At 40.5% G+C, this 16,959-nt stretch overlaps 1 protein-coding gene across 4 annotated transcripts in view; it reads right to left on the reverse strand.

Moving 5' to 3' along the window:
* Positions 1-16,959, reverse strand: part of LOC103144358 (myosin phosphatase Rho-interacting protein-like) — a 43,911-nt gene extending 26,952 nt beyond the window's left edge. For 3 of the 4 annotated variants that reach the window (XM_007561323.2, XM_007561307.2, XM_007561315.2), the window contains exons 1-6: positions 16,850-16,959; positions 16,601-16,666; positions 5,689-5,840; positions 5,520-5,604; positions 5,260-5,431; positions 4,339-4,771 (exon numbers count right to left, since the gene is read on the reverse strand). In XM_007561323.2, coding sequence (XP_007561385.1) covers positions 4,339-4,771; positions 5,260-5,431; positions 5,520-5,604; positions 5,689-5,840; positions 16,601-16,666; positions 16,850-16,864 — 923 coding nt within the window. In that variant the 5' untranslated portion in view covers positions 16,865-16,959. The remainder of the gene's footprint in view (positions 1-4,338; positions 4,772-5,259; positions 5,432-5,519; positions 5,605-5,688; positions 5,841-16,600; positions 16,667-16,849) is intronic. The other variant, XM_007561332.2, reaches the window with a different exon arrangement.

The raw sequence follows: 16,959 nt of genomic DNA on the forward strand, positions 1-16,959 counted from the left end.
AAAGTTAATTTTTCAGTACTGGAATTACACCACAGATAAATTAGTTTAATCAAAGCACGTCATCAATATGTGTTCATGTACTACATCTCAAGTCCAAAGCATGCTAGTTTTTTTGTTGTTGTTGCTTTTGCCACCACTAGACTATATGCATGTAGGAGATGCAATGAGTTTATAGCAGCTGTGCGAATGATCTAATCACCTGTTGATTTGTAGCAATCCACGTTAACAGCAGATATAGAGGGCTCCAAAATAAAATTTGAGGTGTAGAACAATAGGTGCCTGGCTATGCATTGCTATAGCAGGCCCCAACTACTAACATTATAGGTAGTGGTCCAGATTACTCTGAAAATCATATAAACCAAAGATCTTAACATTAAATCTATACAAACACAGTTCAACTCCAGTCGGAGGAAAAAACAAATGTGGCCGTTGATGAGGCCGTGCCAGTGAGATTAAACCTGCATGCAGAGGGATGAGATATTTGTAAATCTGTAGCTGGAGTTTTAGCAGCCAGTTGCTCAGAACCTTGGCTGAGGTAGCAGAGTTAAACAAAACAAACCATTGTTAAGCTGCACCACAACATATTATGTAAAAGCCCAGGTCCGTTTGTGAGTAATGAGTGCCACATACTTCCACAGTCTTTAGTAAAGCAATAAAACAAATGCAGCGCGCGTCAAAATAAAAAGACCGAAGAGAAAAGAGGAACATTTCGTCCCTGGTCCCGCTTGTTTAAATCAACATGGGAGTTCCTAGTTACTGACATAATTCAAAAGATCCAGCAGTGGAACTGATCGAAGGCTTTAAAAGGCAGATATGATAGAAAAAGTAAAATTCCTACACTTTTAAAGTAACTTGTTTACAGCTTCTGCTGGCTGTTAATCGGTTAATACTATTTCTGACTCCCAATATGTGATCAGCATCTGGACACACTGAAGCAGGCCTTTTGGCGAAGGGCCACGGTGCTGATCCATCTCACAGGAACAATCAGTGAATCAAAGAACAGCCCACTCTCACATCTGCAATCGTCCTCAATCTGCGACACAGTGCGCTTAATGTTCGGACACTCGCCCACACGGGCCTTTTGTTCAGTGACAGCGATCTACATTTCAGAGAGGAAGGCGGTTAAAGCCAGTGGGAAATACTGTATAACTCTAGCGTACATGTTGCCCTTATTCGGGGGGCGGGGGCCTCGAAGGCTGGAGCTGTTGTCCTTAAATGGGAATAAATGAGAGGGGAGCAGAGAGAGGTCTAACGCCCACCAATTGACTTCCTTTTGTTTTTGTTTTTTTTGTTGTTGTTTTTTTTAAGCATCAACCGCAAGATGGGAAAATGAAAATCTCAACCACATTGAAGTTGATTGATTGTGTAAGTAAGTAAGAGTCCAGTAAGATGGTTTTGATTCAGACAGGAAAAATTCAGACAGGAAAAATATGGGAACTTAAAAGGCTAAAGTGAAGTTTTCATGTTGAATCAACAGCTCCATGGCTTCAAGGAGATAAATTGTTTCCTTTGTCACACTGGGTATTGAAAAGGACCGCATCGAAACTGAAAACAGCAAACTTGATTTTCATCCCTCAGTGACAGATTCAATGCAGACCTTGCAGGACTTGGTATGGAGCGTCATGGGGAAAAAAAAATAAAAAAATAAAAAAATTAAAAAATCAGGCTTTTAGTTTCTGACCGACCCAACATCTTGGAACATTCTTAGCTGTAATAATGTTATCTATACCATTCATGTATTGTTTGATTCTGACAGAGATTTATGTACAAATGAAGAACCACTAAAGTCTAACATGCTGACCTTCGAAAAGATGCTGAGTTTCCACACCATTACTCTTTGTTTTGCAGACTAAAATATAACAGGACAGCAGAATTTGTCTATGTTGCTTTGATGCTTTTCTTGGTGTTTGGATTCTGGAGGATTTTGTTTTTTTTGGCAGTTATTTAGTGAAGAATTGTAAAAATAGTATGTAATTTCTGACAGCGTCACAAACGTTCGGTATTTATGTCGATTGCGGATGTAAAAACCAGACGGTGGAAGTGGACTAGGTGAAGCAAAATATCAACTTTGCTTTGGCCGAGAGCATTTCTGCATAAAACATATTAATAAACTCCTGACCAGTAACAGTGTGGCTCAAATGTAGCTTGGCTCCGTTCATTTCCATCTTCATTTTTGCCAACCGTGCACACCGTGAAGCGCATGTCAAGCTAGGTTTTCCAGGGAATTTGATAAAAAACGTCCTTTAATGAAGATAGAGTTTGTTGAATCCCTCTCTCTTTCATTTTTGTTGTTTTTTTTTCCTCTTTGTTTTGGTGCTTTGCGCATGGCTGGCGACGTCATAATGCCCCGAGTTACAAAATGAACTCTGGCAGACAGCGGATTTGATTTATTGTTTTTAAAACTGATTGAGACATTTTAAAATCAATTTTAAAACTGTAAATTAGAATCCCGATACTTGTATAAATCTATTTTTTGGCATAGCCCCAATGTGCACGTTTGTTACTCCAGTTTGTCTGGTTTGTTGTTCTCTCTTTTTGCAGGTATAGAAGCAGACTTGTAAGGTGTTGTATTCTCTCTAAGCTTCTTATCTCATCTCCCTTTAAACCTTTTCTTTCACCGTTCTCCTTTTCTTTTCTGTCTCAGTGTCCATCACATTTGAAATAAAACCAAAACAATTTCTAACAAAATTTTAAAGATATGCTTGTGAAAGTAAATCTGTCAGACAACAGTTCTGAGCCGCATCACCAGACATGCCATGTTTAAAAAATGTAAATTTAAACCTCAACTTTGTTGCGTTTCTTAAAACAAGGAAAAGTGGGCCATGTCTGTACATAAGAGCCTAAAATCTTAAACCGCAAGGCACCTTCTTGTCTACCAGTGCAGAAAAAGTAGATGTGTGTCCACCTACATCTTCACTGGCAAACACTGACCACTCAAGTTGCACATTTCTGCTGGACTCCACCTCTTTTTTTTTTCCTTTCGAGCCCGGTACAAGTGCAGGGATCTAAATGGCACAGGAAGAGAGGGAAGAGAGACCCCCTTCCTGTCACGCCGCCCTCTTGCTACTGGATTTGTTAGAAATGTTCTGCTCTCTGGTGTGTGGGGAACCGAGATTCAGATCACAGAAAGCCCAGTGACAAACCCAGGTGTTTATTCAGTCTGAGTGAGAAGCTATGGAACGAAGGAAAGTGATACGAAGAGATCACTCTTAAGTCAACATGTCTTAATTTGATGAAATGCAGCCTTTTCGCTCGTCTCCCATTAAAACCACATCAATTTATTGAGTGTGTCGGAAAACATCAAAGCCTCGTGTGTGTCTGCTCTGCGTACAGACATGCCTTTATAAGGATAAGCCAGTAGCTCAAGTATTTTCAGACCGGCGTCAGCAGAACAGAGCCAAGATTCTGAGAAAGCCGTCCGCTAACCCAGTTCAGCGGTTTAAACCGGAGACAGATTAGAGGCTTCACTTGAGGGCACGGAGACCGAGTCTTACATCACCTCTCAGAATCACCTGTCTGCTCGTTTAGTTCCTTCATTCATGAATTTTCCCTGCGAGGATGCAACTTTTGTCAAAAATTATATGCTTTGGGATTTAACAAAATGAACTGCTGATCAGAGGAAAACGGTGGTATCAGATGGTTTCTATTGGATCCCAGTTCTGATCAAAACCATTTTGTTTTATGCTTAACCAGTTAAAGCTGAATCACCTCATTCAATCAGCTGTTTCTAAGTCATATTGACTGAAACGTCATTGTATAAATTAAAGGGGTAGTATTATGTAAAATCAACTAAGTTGATTCTTTCATGCATGTTTGAGAAAACCTTTAATCCCCCGTGGCAACCGTTCAAGCTGTGCAAAACGTCTTGGGGGGCCTAGCTCTGCCCTCAAGCTCCTCCTCAACTCACCTCAGTTCCTTCAGACTAGCCAGAAGCAATTAGCAAGCACCTGGTGGAACATCTGCTGAGCTACTTCTCAAAACACCAATGGTAAAAACGTTGTTAAAACATTAATAAAGAAGCGATGTTGTGATGACTTCCTGGAGGCGGAGTTTCAGAAAGAGCAGGAGTTTTTAAAGAGACAGAAGCCCAATTTCAAAGCGATAAATTACAAAGTCAAATTTCTTCTAAAGTAAGTCATACTTGACATACACAGCATTTTATAACTGAAGGTAACATGGTGACTTGATTGTAATATAAAATAGTACTATGTCCCTTAAAGACAGATAATATGAGGAAACCCGATTACCACAAAGGACTGCCAGATCACCAGAAAGACATAAAATAAACAAGTGAAAAAAATATTGAAAATTAGATCTCTAAATGAAAGAGTGACGGACCTTCTCTCGGGACTGAGGACGGCCTCTCTCTCCTGCCTGTCGGGGCTCCTGAATCGGCTCCTCTTCTCTGCCTTTCTAGCCTCTGCCTCCAGCCGCCGGGAGCGCGGTGCGTCGTGGTGGCCGCCCCTGTGGCCCGCCGGGTGGCTGTCGGTGCTGGTGACCGTGCTGCCGCTGGCGTCCGAGTCCAGGGAGCTGACCGAGCCGCTGATGTGGGAGCCGTTTGAGAGCAGGGAGCTGCCGGAGGGAAAAGGGTCACTGGGCGCCGGAGACTGGCAACGCGGGACGCCTCCCAAGCTGGAGCAGGAGCCCGTCGGAGAGAGGGGGCCAACGGAGGGATGGGGGGCCGAGCTGTGCAGCGGCAGGCCGCCACGGTCCACTTCGTCACCGTTCACAGACCCGGCATCAGAGCCCTGACCCACAGGCACACAGTCACCTGGTGATGAAGGAGAGCAGAGACTGAGAAAGGCCATGATGAAGAGTTCACAGTGTCTGCATGAGACGAGTGTTTCAAGGAAAAACTCAAATTTCCAAAGTTGCTTGGTCCTTTTTAGACAATTTTAAAGTTAAAATACAAAAGTTTAGGTTTTAATGTACTGCTGATATTCCAGATGTACATGTTTAAACCGTCATATGAAAAGGTAATGAGCAGTTACCACTTTTAATCAATGGAACAGAAAATAAAATCTGAAAATACAAATTCTCTATCCTCTAATTTCTCTCTAATCTAGAAACTGGAATATTTCCAAAGTTTCACAGATTGTTCTGAGACTCCCAAATTGCTCTGGTTAATAAAACTGATTCTAATTCAGTTAATTAAATATCAATTGATATTTAACTTTTGAACAGTTACCTGGGACTCCAGAAAATATTAATCAATAAAATCAATGAAGTCTGACAAAGTAAAAAAAAACCCAAGCTAACCTGCGGAGGGCAGCGGCGAGCCCAGCGGCTGGTCGGCGCCGGCCCAGGCCGCTGCGCTCTCGGCCTCCCGCTGGTTCAGCTCTTCCTGCCAGATGATGGAGCTCGAGTCGGGAGACTTGTCAGCTTCGGGGATTCCTGAACCGGTCACGGCCACCTTGGCTGGACCCGGCTCCTGAACATCGACAAGCACAGGGAAAAACAGTTTAAACCAGGAAACGGACTGTGACTCGCTGGCTGGTCACATCGTGTGAAAACTCTACCTGGGAGGTGGTGGGCTCTACTTTTCGTTTCTTCTTCTGGTTCTGTTTGTTAGTTCGGGGGTAGACGATCAGCTGTTCACTCCACCTACAGGAAATCAAAGCGAAGTCACCAGATGCTTCCCTGTTACCATCCTACCAACTAAATGAGAAACCCAGCAGGAGACGCTACCCGTTGATGATCTCTTTATTCTCCCCTCTGATGAAGTACTCCTGCTCAGGTGTGACGATGCACAGAGAGTTCTTCTGGCCCGTCTTGGGCTCTGCGTCGATGACGTCCGTGCAGAGGTTCATGTTCACTGTGCCCTGAGGCAGCGTGCTGGGCTGGAGGAGACACAGCATGACACCTTTAGAGCCGCGTACAACAACATGGACGTCAGATGCAACGAGAGAAAGAGAAACAGGTAAATGTGGGAACAATTTGAAAAGGGACCGTTCTGGTTTGTTTTCAAATGTCCATGTTTGGATGGTGGCTGGACTAAACACAGATATCTCTGCTACCTTATTCCAAATTGTTTTAAACTGTTCGATGTGGTGAACAAACATCTCTCTGCCGTAGAATATGTTCAGAGAAAATGGGGGGAAAAGACTCAATAAATTCTGCTAGACGATACATTGTCCCAGGAATTATTGCGATAATCAATAATATTGTCATTTTGAGACCATAATAATAATAATAAAGGAATATTAATGCAAGTACACCCCTTCAAAGATCACAAAAATTGACTAAAGAATATTTAACAGTGGAAAACATTTTAAATATCCAAAATAAATTAGCAAAATAACCAAAACTGTAGTAATTTACATTAATTATGAAGTATATTACCAAAGCTGTGTTTCAAAAATAATCATTCAGCTTTGACATAAAAAAAAAAAACTGAAAAAAGTTCAAACGAACTACTTTGTACTGAATGTCAAATGTTTGTAGCATTTTTCAAAATGCTGGCTTTTCAACATTAATATTAAAGGGTAGCATTTCTTTAACGATAATTCTCATTTTAATTAATAAAGTGATTAATTGATTTATTGCTTATTGTGACAGGCTTACTGCTTACTCAGGATTCCAGAGTAAAGCTGTTCTGTGTGTGAGAAGAATCAAAGCATCTACAGATAGAACGTTTTGTGTCTTCTGAGCATCCACTCAGATTCTCGTTACTCTCTTATCAGACTGATGTTAGACAGGTGCTGCTTCCAGCTCCTTTTAAGGCCACAGAGCAAAGATCCAGCTTTATTAAGATCGGAGCGCAAACCCACAAGAGCTGCCAAATAAGGAAATCACAAAACGTCACAGTAAAGAGTGTTCAGATGCTGTGGAAGAATTTCCCCTATTAGAAAAGAATCCAGAGCGCAACCCAAATCAGAAAGACAAAAATCCAAAAAAAATAAAAAATAAAACTGGTGCAGTTTCTGACATCCAGAGACTATTCAAGGATAAAACAACCACACATTTAGTACATTCTGGTGCCGATTTATGAGGATAAATAAGAGACAGTTGAAGTTCTGTGTGGCTCCTTGCAGAACATAAAGAGCTACTTTAAACTGGCCCTTTATGGGAAAAAAAATGGCTAAATTTATTAGCTGAAAGTTTAGACTGATCACAGGTATGTCGGATGTTTTCCAGTCTCTAATTTGAGCCGTTTCCAGTTTCTCTTTAAGGATCAGAGTTTAAAATATATTGCGTGGTTATTTTCTCACATGAAGAGCTGAGGCGACGTCACACTGTGTGCTGTGTGTAAAAAGTATGCATCTGTGTGTATATAATACACACAGATACGCTCTACTAGTTATGTTTAGAAGTATAGTGTGAATGAAGTTTGGGTTAAAGTTAGGAAAAGACAAGTAATTAGGCATGATAAATTTCGCCAGATGATGAATTGTCTAAAAAACATTACTGCGATAAACGATAGATAGTATTGCCATTTTGAAACTATTTTCAGCTAATGTAATAATAATAAAGACTTAGTAATGCAAGCATACCCACACAAAGATAAAAAAAATTAGAAAGAACATTCAACATCGGAACTGGAAAACTTTTAAAACACCCAAAAACAAACAAATAATTAAAACAGACTATGATGTCTGAAATCAAAATTGTATTTTCCCAAAATAACAATCACTCCGTTTAGACGGGGAAAACAGGAAAAAGTGGCAGGTAGAGCAAACTGCAAACCAGCTACTTCATACTGGGTGTCAAATGTTTGCAGTCTCTCAAAATGCATTCTCATTTATAATGCTTTTCTTTAGGACATAAAAAGAAATGTGATTTTTAATCATAAAATGCACAGGTAACCAAATTTAATCAGATTTTTAAATTAATATTTATTAATACTTCCATTGAGAAAACAGTAAATATAGCAATCCTGAAAATACAGAGTTTTGTGGGTTTCAAACGTTATTAATTGAAATTTATCGGGGCAACGATTAATCAGAATTGTGTGAAATTTATCACGATAAATGATACAATAAATCTCCACTGCTTCCTTGGACTGATAGAAGTACATCAGTGTGTGTATCTGATTCAACAAATGACTAAACAAGAACCCATACATTATTTCAAATTGGCCTCCTAGCAGAAACAATAAATTTTATCTGAAAAGTTGTGATCTGCCGTTTTTTTTTTCCCTTCTTCAACCTCTCAAGGAAAATTGTGATTATTGTAGCAGCGGTGGCGTCTCTGCTCAAGGTTGTACTGCATACATCTTTGCCTAATCCTGACGGTAAAATGATCTCCAAAAGTTTGCCGTCTGCAACAAGGCCTCAAATTAAAACATTTCAAGGATTTCCTGTATTTAATGGAGACAAGTTGGATGCAGCGAGCGCTGGGCTTCAGAAATGTCAACTGCCTGAGACGAAGCAGACTTTGCTATCTTAGTTGTTGCTGTGAGGTGGAGCCTGAATTCCTGCCGTCCATCTGATCCCGGCTGACTGTCAGTTCAGGAGAAAATCATTGCTTGGAAACAGCTCTCCGCTACTGGCACCAAAACAAAGGGAGACGCGTCGGCCAAGACGAGCGCTCAAACGCTAAATTGTTCGTCCTGGTTCTCATTTTCTCCGCAACTGGGCCAGTTCTACATCTTCCTGTTGTGTCTGCCGTCCACAAGGGGGGCTATTTATAACTCTGCAAGGAGAGGACATCGAAGGAAAGAGTGTCCTCGTGGAGATCTCAGGGCCTTCCATTAGAGGCTTCGCTAAATGAAAATAACCGCTAAAAATACAGGAGACGACTAAATAATAAAGTTACCGAAGGAACAATAAAACTCTTGTGGACAATAAAAGACTTTGAAAGTAAGTGGAGTGCATCCACTCCATAAATGATATAAATCCTCCAGGAGGCTTTTACAGGCTGAAGTTTACCTCAGCAGGCTGTGGAGAGGAAACTGCTGTTTTCTAAGCAGCAGGATCCTCAAAACAGCTTCATCCATCAAAACCGAGGAGACAGAACCCAGCTGCCTTAAGACCAAGAGCCTTAAGAAAAAAACAGCATCCGATGACAGTTGTTCTCACTAGAGGCCGGTTGGTAGAACGGATGTTTAATTTTTAAGCCAACATGTCCATAACTAACGCGATTTCAGGATAAATTGTGCCAGAAGTTATTGCGATATATGATAATATCGTTGTTTAGACATCATTTTCAAGATTTCAATAAACTTTAAATTCTAATCAACATTTAACTGGAAGACAGTTTAATATCCAAAATAAATAAACAAAACAACAGAAACAACAAATGAAATGAATTATGAAATCTCTGTGAACAAAATCGTCCATCAAAAAAACTGGTTAAGTCCAATGTATCAGACTGAACCGGTAGAAAGAGAAAAATAGTAAATGACAGGGTTTCCCCCTTAGTGTATTATAAGCCTGGCAGGCCACCAGGCTTTACTTGTGCCCTCACCAGGCTAAGCATTGTTTATTTATTTAAGTCTTTTTTAAGACTTTGTAGTCGGTGTTCAGGTATTTATTTTCTAATCTTCCAGTAATGCATAACTATCAAGTAATATTTTCAAATTTTGACTTTACATGTCACACTGTTGACTTAAGTTAGAAGGATTCAGGTGTGGAATAATTGTTTGGAGGACTTAAAAATGTGTTTTTCAATCTTTAAATAAAAAAAAGCTATAAAAAATAATTTGCTAAACAAATACAACAATGTTAGATCATGATGGTTTTTCTTACGAGTGTTTACAGTCTTTGCTGGAATTCCCTGGAGATATGTTTAAGGAAAATACACAGGAACAAATATGCCGTTTTGATTTTGATGATGTTATACATTAAAAAGTGAAAATGTGTTTCTAGCTACACTGTTTTCGGTCCATTGACAGGAATTTAAATATTTACTTCTGGGCTGTTTTTGTCTTTTGCTTTTCTCATTTTGTTTTTGTTTTCAGCATTGTCGATTTTCTTTTCTTTTTTTGACTTGTGAATGGAAAGGTTAAAAATGACCAAAAAAAACAAACAAACAAAAAAACCTGCTGTAGATTAAAGACTTTCTCCTTTAGCCCGTCCTCAATGTCATTGACCGTTCCAGCCTAAAGCTTCAGGCCGCTCTCCTTCGGCCATCATTTCACTCAGACGCAAAGAGCTCGCTAAACCTCTGCTGTTGTGATATCAGGAGCGTTGTGGATCGCCATCATCTCTGGCGGGCCGTTCGTGAGGAATGTCTGGGTCTGGGGCACAGCTGACTTTTCCTCTGTGGGTTTCAGGGGCTAACGCTCCCTTTCCCCGCAGCTCTCTGGTGCCGGGGCTGCAAGCACGCTGCTGTTCACCAAATAAGGGCATAGCAGGAGGAATGCTGCTTTAGATGGAAGAGCATCTTTCCCCTCTTTTTGTGGTGAAAATACTTTAGTTATGTGGGGCAAGAGTTTCAAATAGACTGCTGCCTAATCGGCGAAAAATAGCGAGACACGTCATTGCTCCATGGACTCAGAGGGTTAAAGCATCAGTAGAGGACCGAACGGTCCTTTCAAGTACAATGAAGCTAATTCTGCTAATAATAAGGTGAAATATCTTATCAGTTATACCTGAAACATCCAAGAGATGATTGCCTTTAGAGAAAATAAAACCACTGAACAAGATGGTAGCTTATATGTGTCTTAGTAGATCGTTGAGGCAGTTTTCTAAAACCTACCTACTGTCAGGTGTGAGGGAAGTTATTACTGTGATAAATATTGCTAAATTACATGGGTAAGAGTGGTTCGCTAACAGGAAGTAGGAAGGGAACAGGCACGGATCTACTACTAATATCATAATATACCGATGCTTTAAAAAAGTTGAGGCTCTGACGAAGAACAACTGCCCCTCCCACACAGGTTGACAGTAACTATCCAGCTAATATCAACGTAGCTATGTTTAGGAAAAATGGCAAAAGACAATTATTTTCTGCTCAATAAGTCTTTTTACTGCATAACTGCTACATTTCATTTAGTGTTATTTATGTATATCACACTTTTTTTTTTTTTTTGCTCAAGTCTATGTCTCAAAATATCAATACTATGCACCGATTTGAAAATTTGGGCGAATACCAATATCTGATATTAAGATTGCAGTTAGGGCCCATAACATTTACTGATACCCGCCTTTCTGCTTCAATTAAAACACCCCACAATCCTTTGCTGCATCGCTATCACATGACCAAACACCTTCCATCCTTTTCCAGCAACAAGATGAAAAAAATGCTTGTTTCACTTATCGATAATGACATTGATGCCGATCTACCTAATAGAAAGCAATATTGTATTTATCAATGTTAGATTAAACCAGCAGAAGAACAATGTTTGCATTTCTAATGTAAATGAAAGTAATTTAATCACCCTGAAGAGCTAACATTTCTGTGTAGGTTTTGTAACACCGCTCTACTTCAAATATTGTAATATCGATGGTTTGAAAAAGGTTTCTATTTGGGAAGCACCGATGTGAAAATATGGGCCAATATTGGTGCCTAATATTTCATCAATATTGCTGCCATAGCCTATAACTGACATTTACCAATATTATATTTAGTTCACTACCTGTTTGACAGCTGTGTCTCAACACAGGGGGCGCTGTATAACAGTTTGGCCACCCACATTTTTGATTCTATTAAAAATGTTTAATTTCACATGGACAATTTTGGGTAAAGTTTTGTGAGTCTTTGAATTCATTCAGCACCCCAAATTTGCAAAAGAAAACGAATAAAAAAATCCTAGAAATACAACTGGCCTCCACAGAGCTCAGCTGTTTGGGCCTAATAAGATGGAAACAAATATCGGACCAATACCGATATGTTAAAAAATTACTAATATTGGCTCATACTGATGTTGGTGACAATACAGGTCCTGCTCAAAAAATTAGCATATTGTGATAAAGTTCATTATTTTCCATAATGTAATGATAAAAATTAAACTGTCATATATTTTAGATTCATTGCACACCAACTGAAATATTTCAGGTCCTTTATTGTTTTAATACTGATGATTTTGGCATACAGCTCATGAAAACCCAAAATTCCTATCTCAAAAAATTAGCATATTTCATCCGACCAATAAAAGAAAAGTGTTGTAATACCAAAAAAGTCAACCTTCAAATAATTATGTTCAGTTATGCACTCAATACTTGGTCGGGAATCCTTTTGCAGAAATGACTGCTTCAATGCGGCGTGGCATGGAGGCAATCAGCCTGTGGCACTGCTGAGGTGTTATGGAGGCCCAGGATGCTTCGATAGCGGCCTTAAGCTCATCCAGAGTGTTGGGTCTTGCGTCTCTCAACTTTCTCTTCACAATATCCCACAAATTCTCGATGGGGTTCAGGTCAGGAGAGTCGGCAGTTCAATTGAGCACAGTAATACCATGGTCAGTAACACCAGTGGTTTTGGCACTGAGAGCAGGTGCCAGGTCGTGCTGAAAAAATGAAATCTTCATCTCCATAAAGCTTTTCAGCAGATGGAAGCATGAAGTGCTCCAAAATCTCCTGATAGCTAGCTGCATTTACCCTGCCCTTGATAAAACACAGTGGACCAACACCAGCAGCTGACATGGCAGCCCAGATCATCACTGACTGTGGGTACTTGACACTGGACTTCTGGCATTTTGGCATTTCCTTCTCCCCAGTCTTCCTCCAGACTCTGGCACCTTGATTTCCGAATGACATGCACAATTTGCTTTCATCCGAAAAAAGTACTTTGGACCACTGAGCAACAGTCCAGTGCTGCTTCTCTGTAGCCCAGGTCAGGCGCTTCTGCCGCCGTTTCTGGTTCAAAAGTGGCTTGACCTGGGGAATGAGGGACCTGTAGCCCATTTCCTACACACGCCTGTGCACAGTGGCTCTGAATGTTTCTACTCCAGACTCGGTCCACTGCTTCCGCAGGTCCCCCAAGGTCTGGAATCAGTTCTTCTCCACAATCTTCCTCAGGGTCCGGTCACCTCTTCTCGTTGAGCAGCGTTTTCTGCCACACTTTTTCCTTCCCACACACTTCCCACTGAGGTGCCTTGATACAGCACTCTGGGAACAGCCTATTCGTTCAGAAATTTCTGTGTCTTACCCTCTTGCTTGAGGGCATCAATGATGGCCTTCTGCACAGCAGTCAGGTCAGCAGTCTTACCCATGATTGCGGTTTTGAGTAATAAACCAGGCTGGGAGTTTTTAAAATCCTCAGGAATCTTTTGTAGGTGTTTAGAGTTACTTCGTTAATTCAGATGATGAGGTTAATTGCTCGTTCAGAGAACCTTTTCATGATATGCTAATTTTTTGAGATAGGAATTTTGGGTTTTCATGAGCTGTATGCCAAAATCATCAGTAGTAAAACAATAAAAGACCTGAAATATTTCAGTTGGTGTGCAATGAATCTAAAATATATGACAGTTTAATTTTTATAATTTTTAGAAGGACCTGTATCATGAATCACTGGTTCCCATTACTAGAACACTTTCTAGAGGTTGTTTTTAGCTCATCAGCTGCTTTTAATTCTAGATAGGAGCTTTGAAAAGTCAACCTGATGTGTTCTGAGTAACAAAAAGATCAATCTGTCTGGATATGGCTTCTGTGGGACACTTCCATCTCAACCACACCTTCGCTGTCCTCCCCTAATAACTTAAGGTCGTTGGGTTAGCCACATCAATGAGATCAGGAGTGTGAACAGGTTGGGGATCGACGCTGACGCTTCGGAAAGGTTTAATCTGAGGGGTCTGGAGCACAAAGAGGCCATTTCCCTGACCCACATTTCCTGCCTTGGGGAGCAGATGAAAAGACCGACAGACAATGTGTTGGACAGTTTTGGAAATCGTCGTTACAATGAGAGGAAAACACAACTGCACACCAGCCTGGGTGTCACTGGAAACACATTACACAGTGGAAGCACGCACACGGTATTTTCCGAAGTTTCCTCCCATTGTCACCGTCATCTCTGGCGACAGAGAAGGAGAGAGTCGCCATAGCAACTTCAAGGCAAAGATGATACGAAGCTACTGCCTCTTACAGACACAAATACGAAGCTAAGGGCAGGCACACAGTAGCAGGTATCTGTGTGTTTCTGGCAGGCTAGCTGGAAGTGTGTGGCCCCGCGCAAGCAGACCTAATCTCCAGTCAGATCGGCCGGTATGGGTTTGGTCACCCATGTCGCATTCCCTCGGCGACACACACCAGCACCGCAAACAGAAGCTGACTTTCCTCTCCGAGTGTGTTCCTGCCCTCGCAAGCGCTGCAGTGATTACAGGCCTTGACCTCAGCTACTGCTCTCACCAACATGTTTAACAAGTTTGAGGTGAAATTATTCCTATTCTGCAGCACCACTGAGGTTAACAAGCAGTTTCCACTGAGCTCGCACATTTCAAGCCCCTGCTGATGTGGCGGAGTGTGTTTCTCTAAACTTTCTACGGTGGAGATGGAGAGGCGCGGTTGCGTCGCCGTGACGCCAGCCGAAATATCGGCTTTATCAGAGTGATTGGAAGCAAGACAGCCGAGTCGGGTGGGAGTCTCATTAAGCCCACGGTGCTTCCAGCAGCCGCGCTGTTTTTTTGTCCGGGGCACAAACGCGTACCAATCAGCTACATGCATCCTCTACAGAGTCGACCAAACACATCTTCTGCTGAAAACAAAACAAAAAAAACAAAAAAAAGAAAAAGAACTGAAGGCGAACAACAGTGAATGGAGCTGGAAAGCATTGTTATGAGTCCAAAAATTCCCCACACTGTGTTTACTTAAAGCGGGCCACCCTGGTACTCCGTCAGCCACCCAAATATACTTGGCAAGATGTTCTCACATTCATCTCGTAATCTTTTTTAACAATTCTAAACAGAGAAATCTATTATACTGCTGCCAAGGAGAACCGGACACTTTTCCACGACCTTTTTAGCGTGCTGCATTTGTTTTGCTGCTGTGATTTCTCTCAGAAACGATGCTAAAGACTTTCTTTTGCAAGGTTAAAAACAGTTGATATCCTCCAAACAGTAGATGAGTCTCGAGGGACTTTCATTTGGGCCAAATCTATATGAGGCAACAGACAGTAAAACAGGAGTCAAACTCAAAATGGTCAGTTTAGAACAAAAGCAATAAGCGACGGGACTTTGACATGTTAATTCTTATGAATTATTTATATAGATTTTTTTAATGCGTTAAAAATTTTGACAACATTTGTTACATATAAAAGTTCTGGGCGGACCCTTAATATTTGCGCGTTTCTGGTACCTCCGTAAATCTGTCGCACAAACGAGAACTGCAAACGGTTTTCTTGGTACACTGCTGGTTAACTTTTGTTTCAACAAACAATCTGATCTGGAAAAGACTATTGCTGTGTTCAAGTTGTGCTAAAAGGAGTTAGCCTATCAACAAAGCTAATCAAACTTAAAATAGCATCTCAATGCTAAACATGTCGCAGCAGCACAGTTTTCAACAAGGTATTTAAAAATTTAACAACAAAAAAGTTGCGGTCAGTGTTGCGTTTCTCAACCACCACTTCCACTCTAAAAAGTTACTGGCTTCAAGGAAAACCACCCAATGCAAACAAGATGACAGCATTCAAATAAACCAGACTGGCAATTAGCTTTAGCCTCAAGTTCAGATTCCTCTGGGTTCACAGTAAAATTAATAAATAAGAGATAAAATATCAATCTTCTGAAACAACCAACATAAGAATCCCAGCAGTTCTTTCTCATACTTTTACTTCCAAGGCAATTTATGCTTTTCTAACCAACATTTTAGAGGATAAAACTTGATAAGCCATACAGACATTAAAGGTCAAAAATGAATCTAAAATGTTAAATTACAATATAAATTTTAAAAAAATTATATATCCTAACCATATCCAACTATTCCTGCCTCCCTAGGCTCATACTGGCAACACTGTACGTCAGGGGTCACCAAGTTTTGTAAAGAAGGTAGCCATATTGGATTTTCAGGTGGTGGAAAACCTCTGACCACTCCACACGGACTCTTCCATCTTGTCTTTAATTGTTTGAAACTTGAAAATGTAAACATGTGAGCAAAAACTAAGCAAATAATGAAACAGAAATCTTTTAAATAATCATCCAGTGGTTACAGAAGATTTTTCTTTTGCTGTCCAAGTTTAAAAACAGAGTCCAAGTTGTGCTGTAGAGTGGTTTTAAAATGTCTGTCAGTACGGTATGCAGAAACTGACATACAGGTTAAAACTATAAGAATCACAAATGGACAGAAAATAGACAATTTATAAAGAAAAATAGATGTAAATATTTTTATCAGGCAAGTAAGTTGTATGTGTTGTATGTCTTCTGTGTTCAAACAATGTAAAATCAAAGAATAACTTATAAAACAAAAAAAAATGTCTCTCAGTATGATAGTGTTTGTAAAACTGATTCAAGTGATATAAGAAAAGTTTAATCCCAAGCAATAGACATCTGCAACAGTAACGAGATGCATCTTCAATGTATTAAATAATTATTTGCAATCGATTAGTCAAAGACAGAAAACATTCAACGATCTTTAGGATTCAGCATTTCTACCTTTTCTGATGTCTTGAAATGTGAGTAAAAAATCCTTTACCTTCCACTTTGATATCATCACCGTAGAGAATCAACAACCCAAAGCTTGAGCCAGCTTGATGCTTCAACAAACCCAAAGTGGGAGGAGTTTCCACTCACCGACTCGTCCAAGGCGAAGCGCAGGCAGCCATGTTCGTACAGCACGAAGAATCTCCGCTGCCATTTCTGAAAGCACAAAACACATTTCTTCAGAGCAGCCCAAAGAACAGACCTATTGTTCTTCGTCCGTGGAGCAAAAGAAAACAATATCCGAAAGCATTTGCTTTCATTTCTTAATTTCAGATTGTGAGGAACTCCACCACAGAGCTGAAGAAACGTCTGCAGAGGAGTGCGTGTAGGCGTACTCACCCGGGATCTCTGCATCGGATTGTCAAAGTCCGTTCCCTCAGGAGCCAAGCACAGCCATCCAGCATAAATAGGCTTGGCCTGTTTAAAAAAAAAAAAAAGGGAAAGAAGGG

This window comes from Poecilia formosa, unplaced genomic scaffold (assembly GCF_000485575.1).
Source record: "Poecilia formosa unplaced genomic scaffold, Poecilia_formosa-5.1.2 Scaffold4, whole genome shotgun sequence".
NCBI classification, from domain to species: Eukaryota; Metazoa; Chordata; class Actinopteri; order Cyprinodontiformes; family Poeciliidae; genus Poecilia; species Poecilia formosa.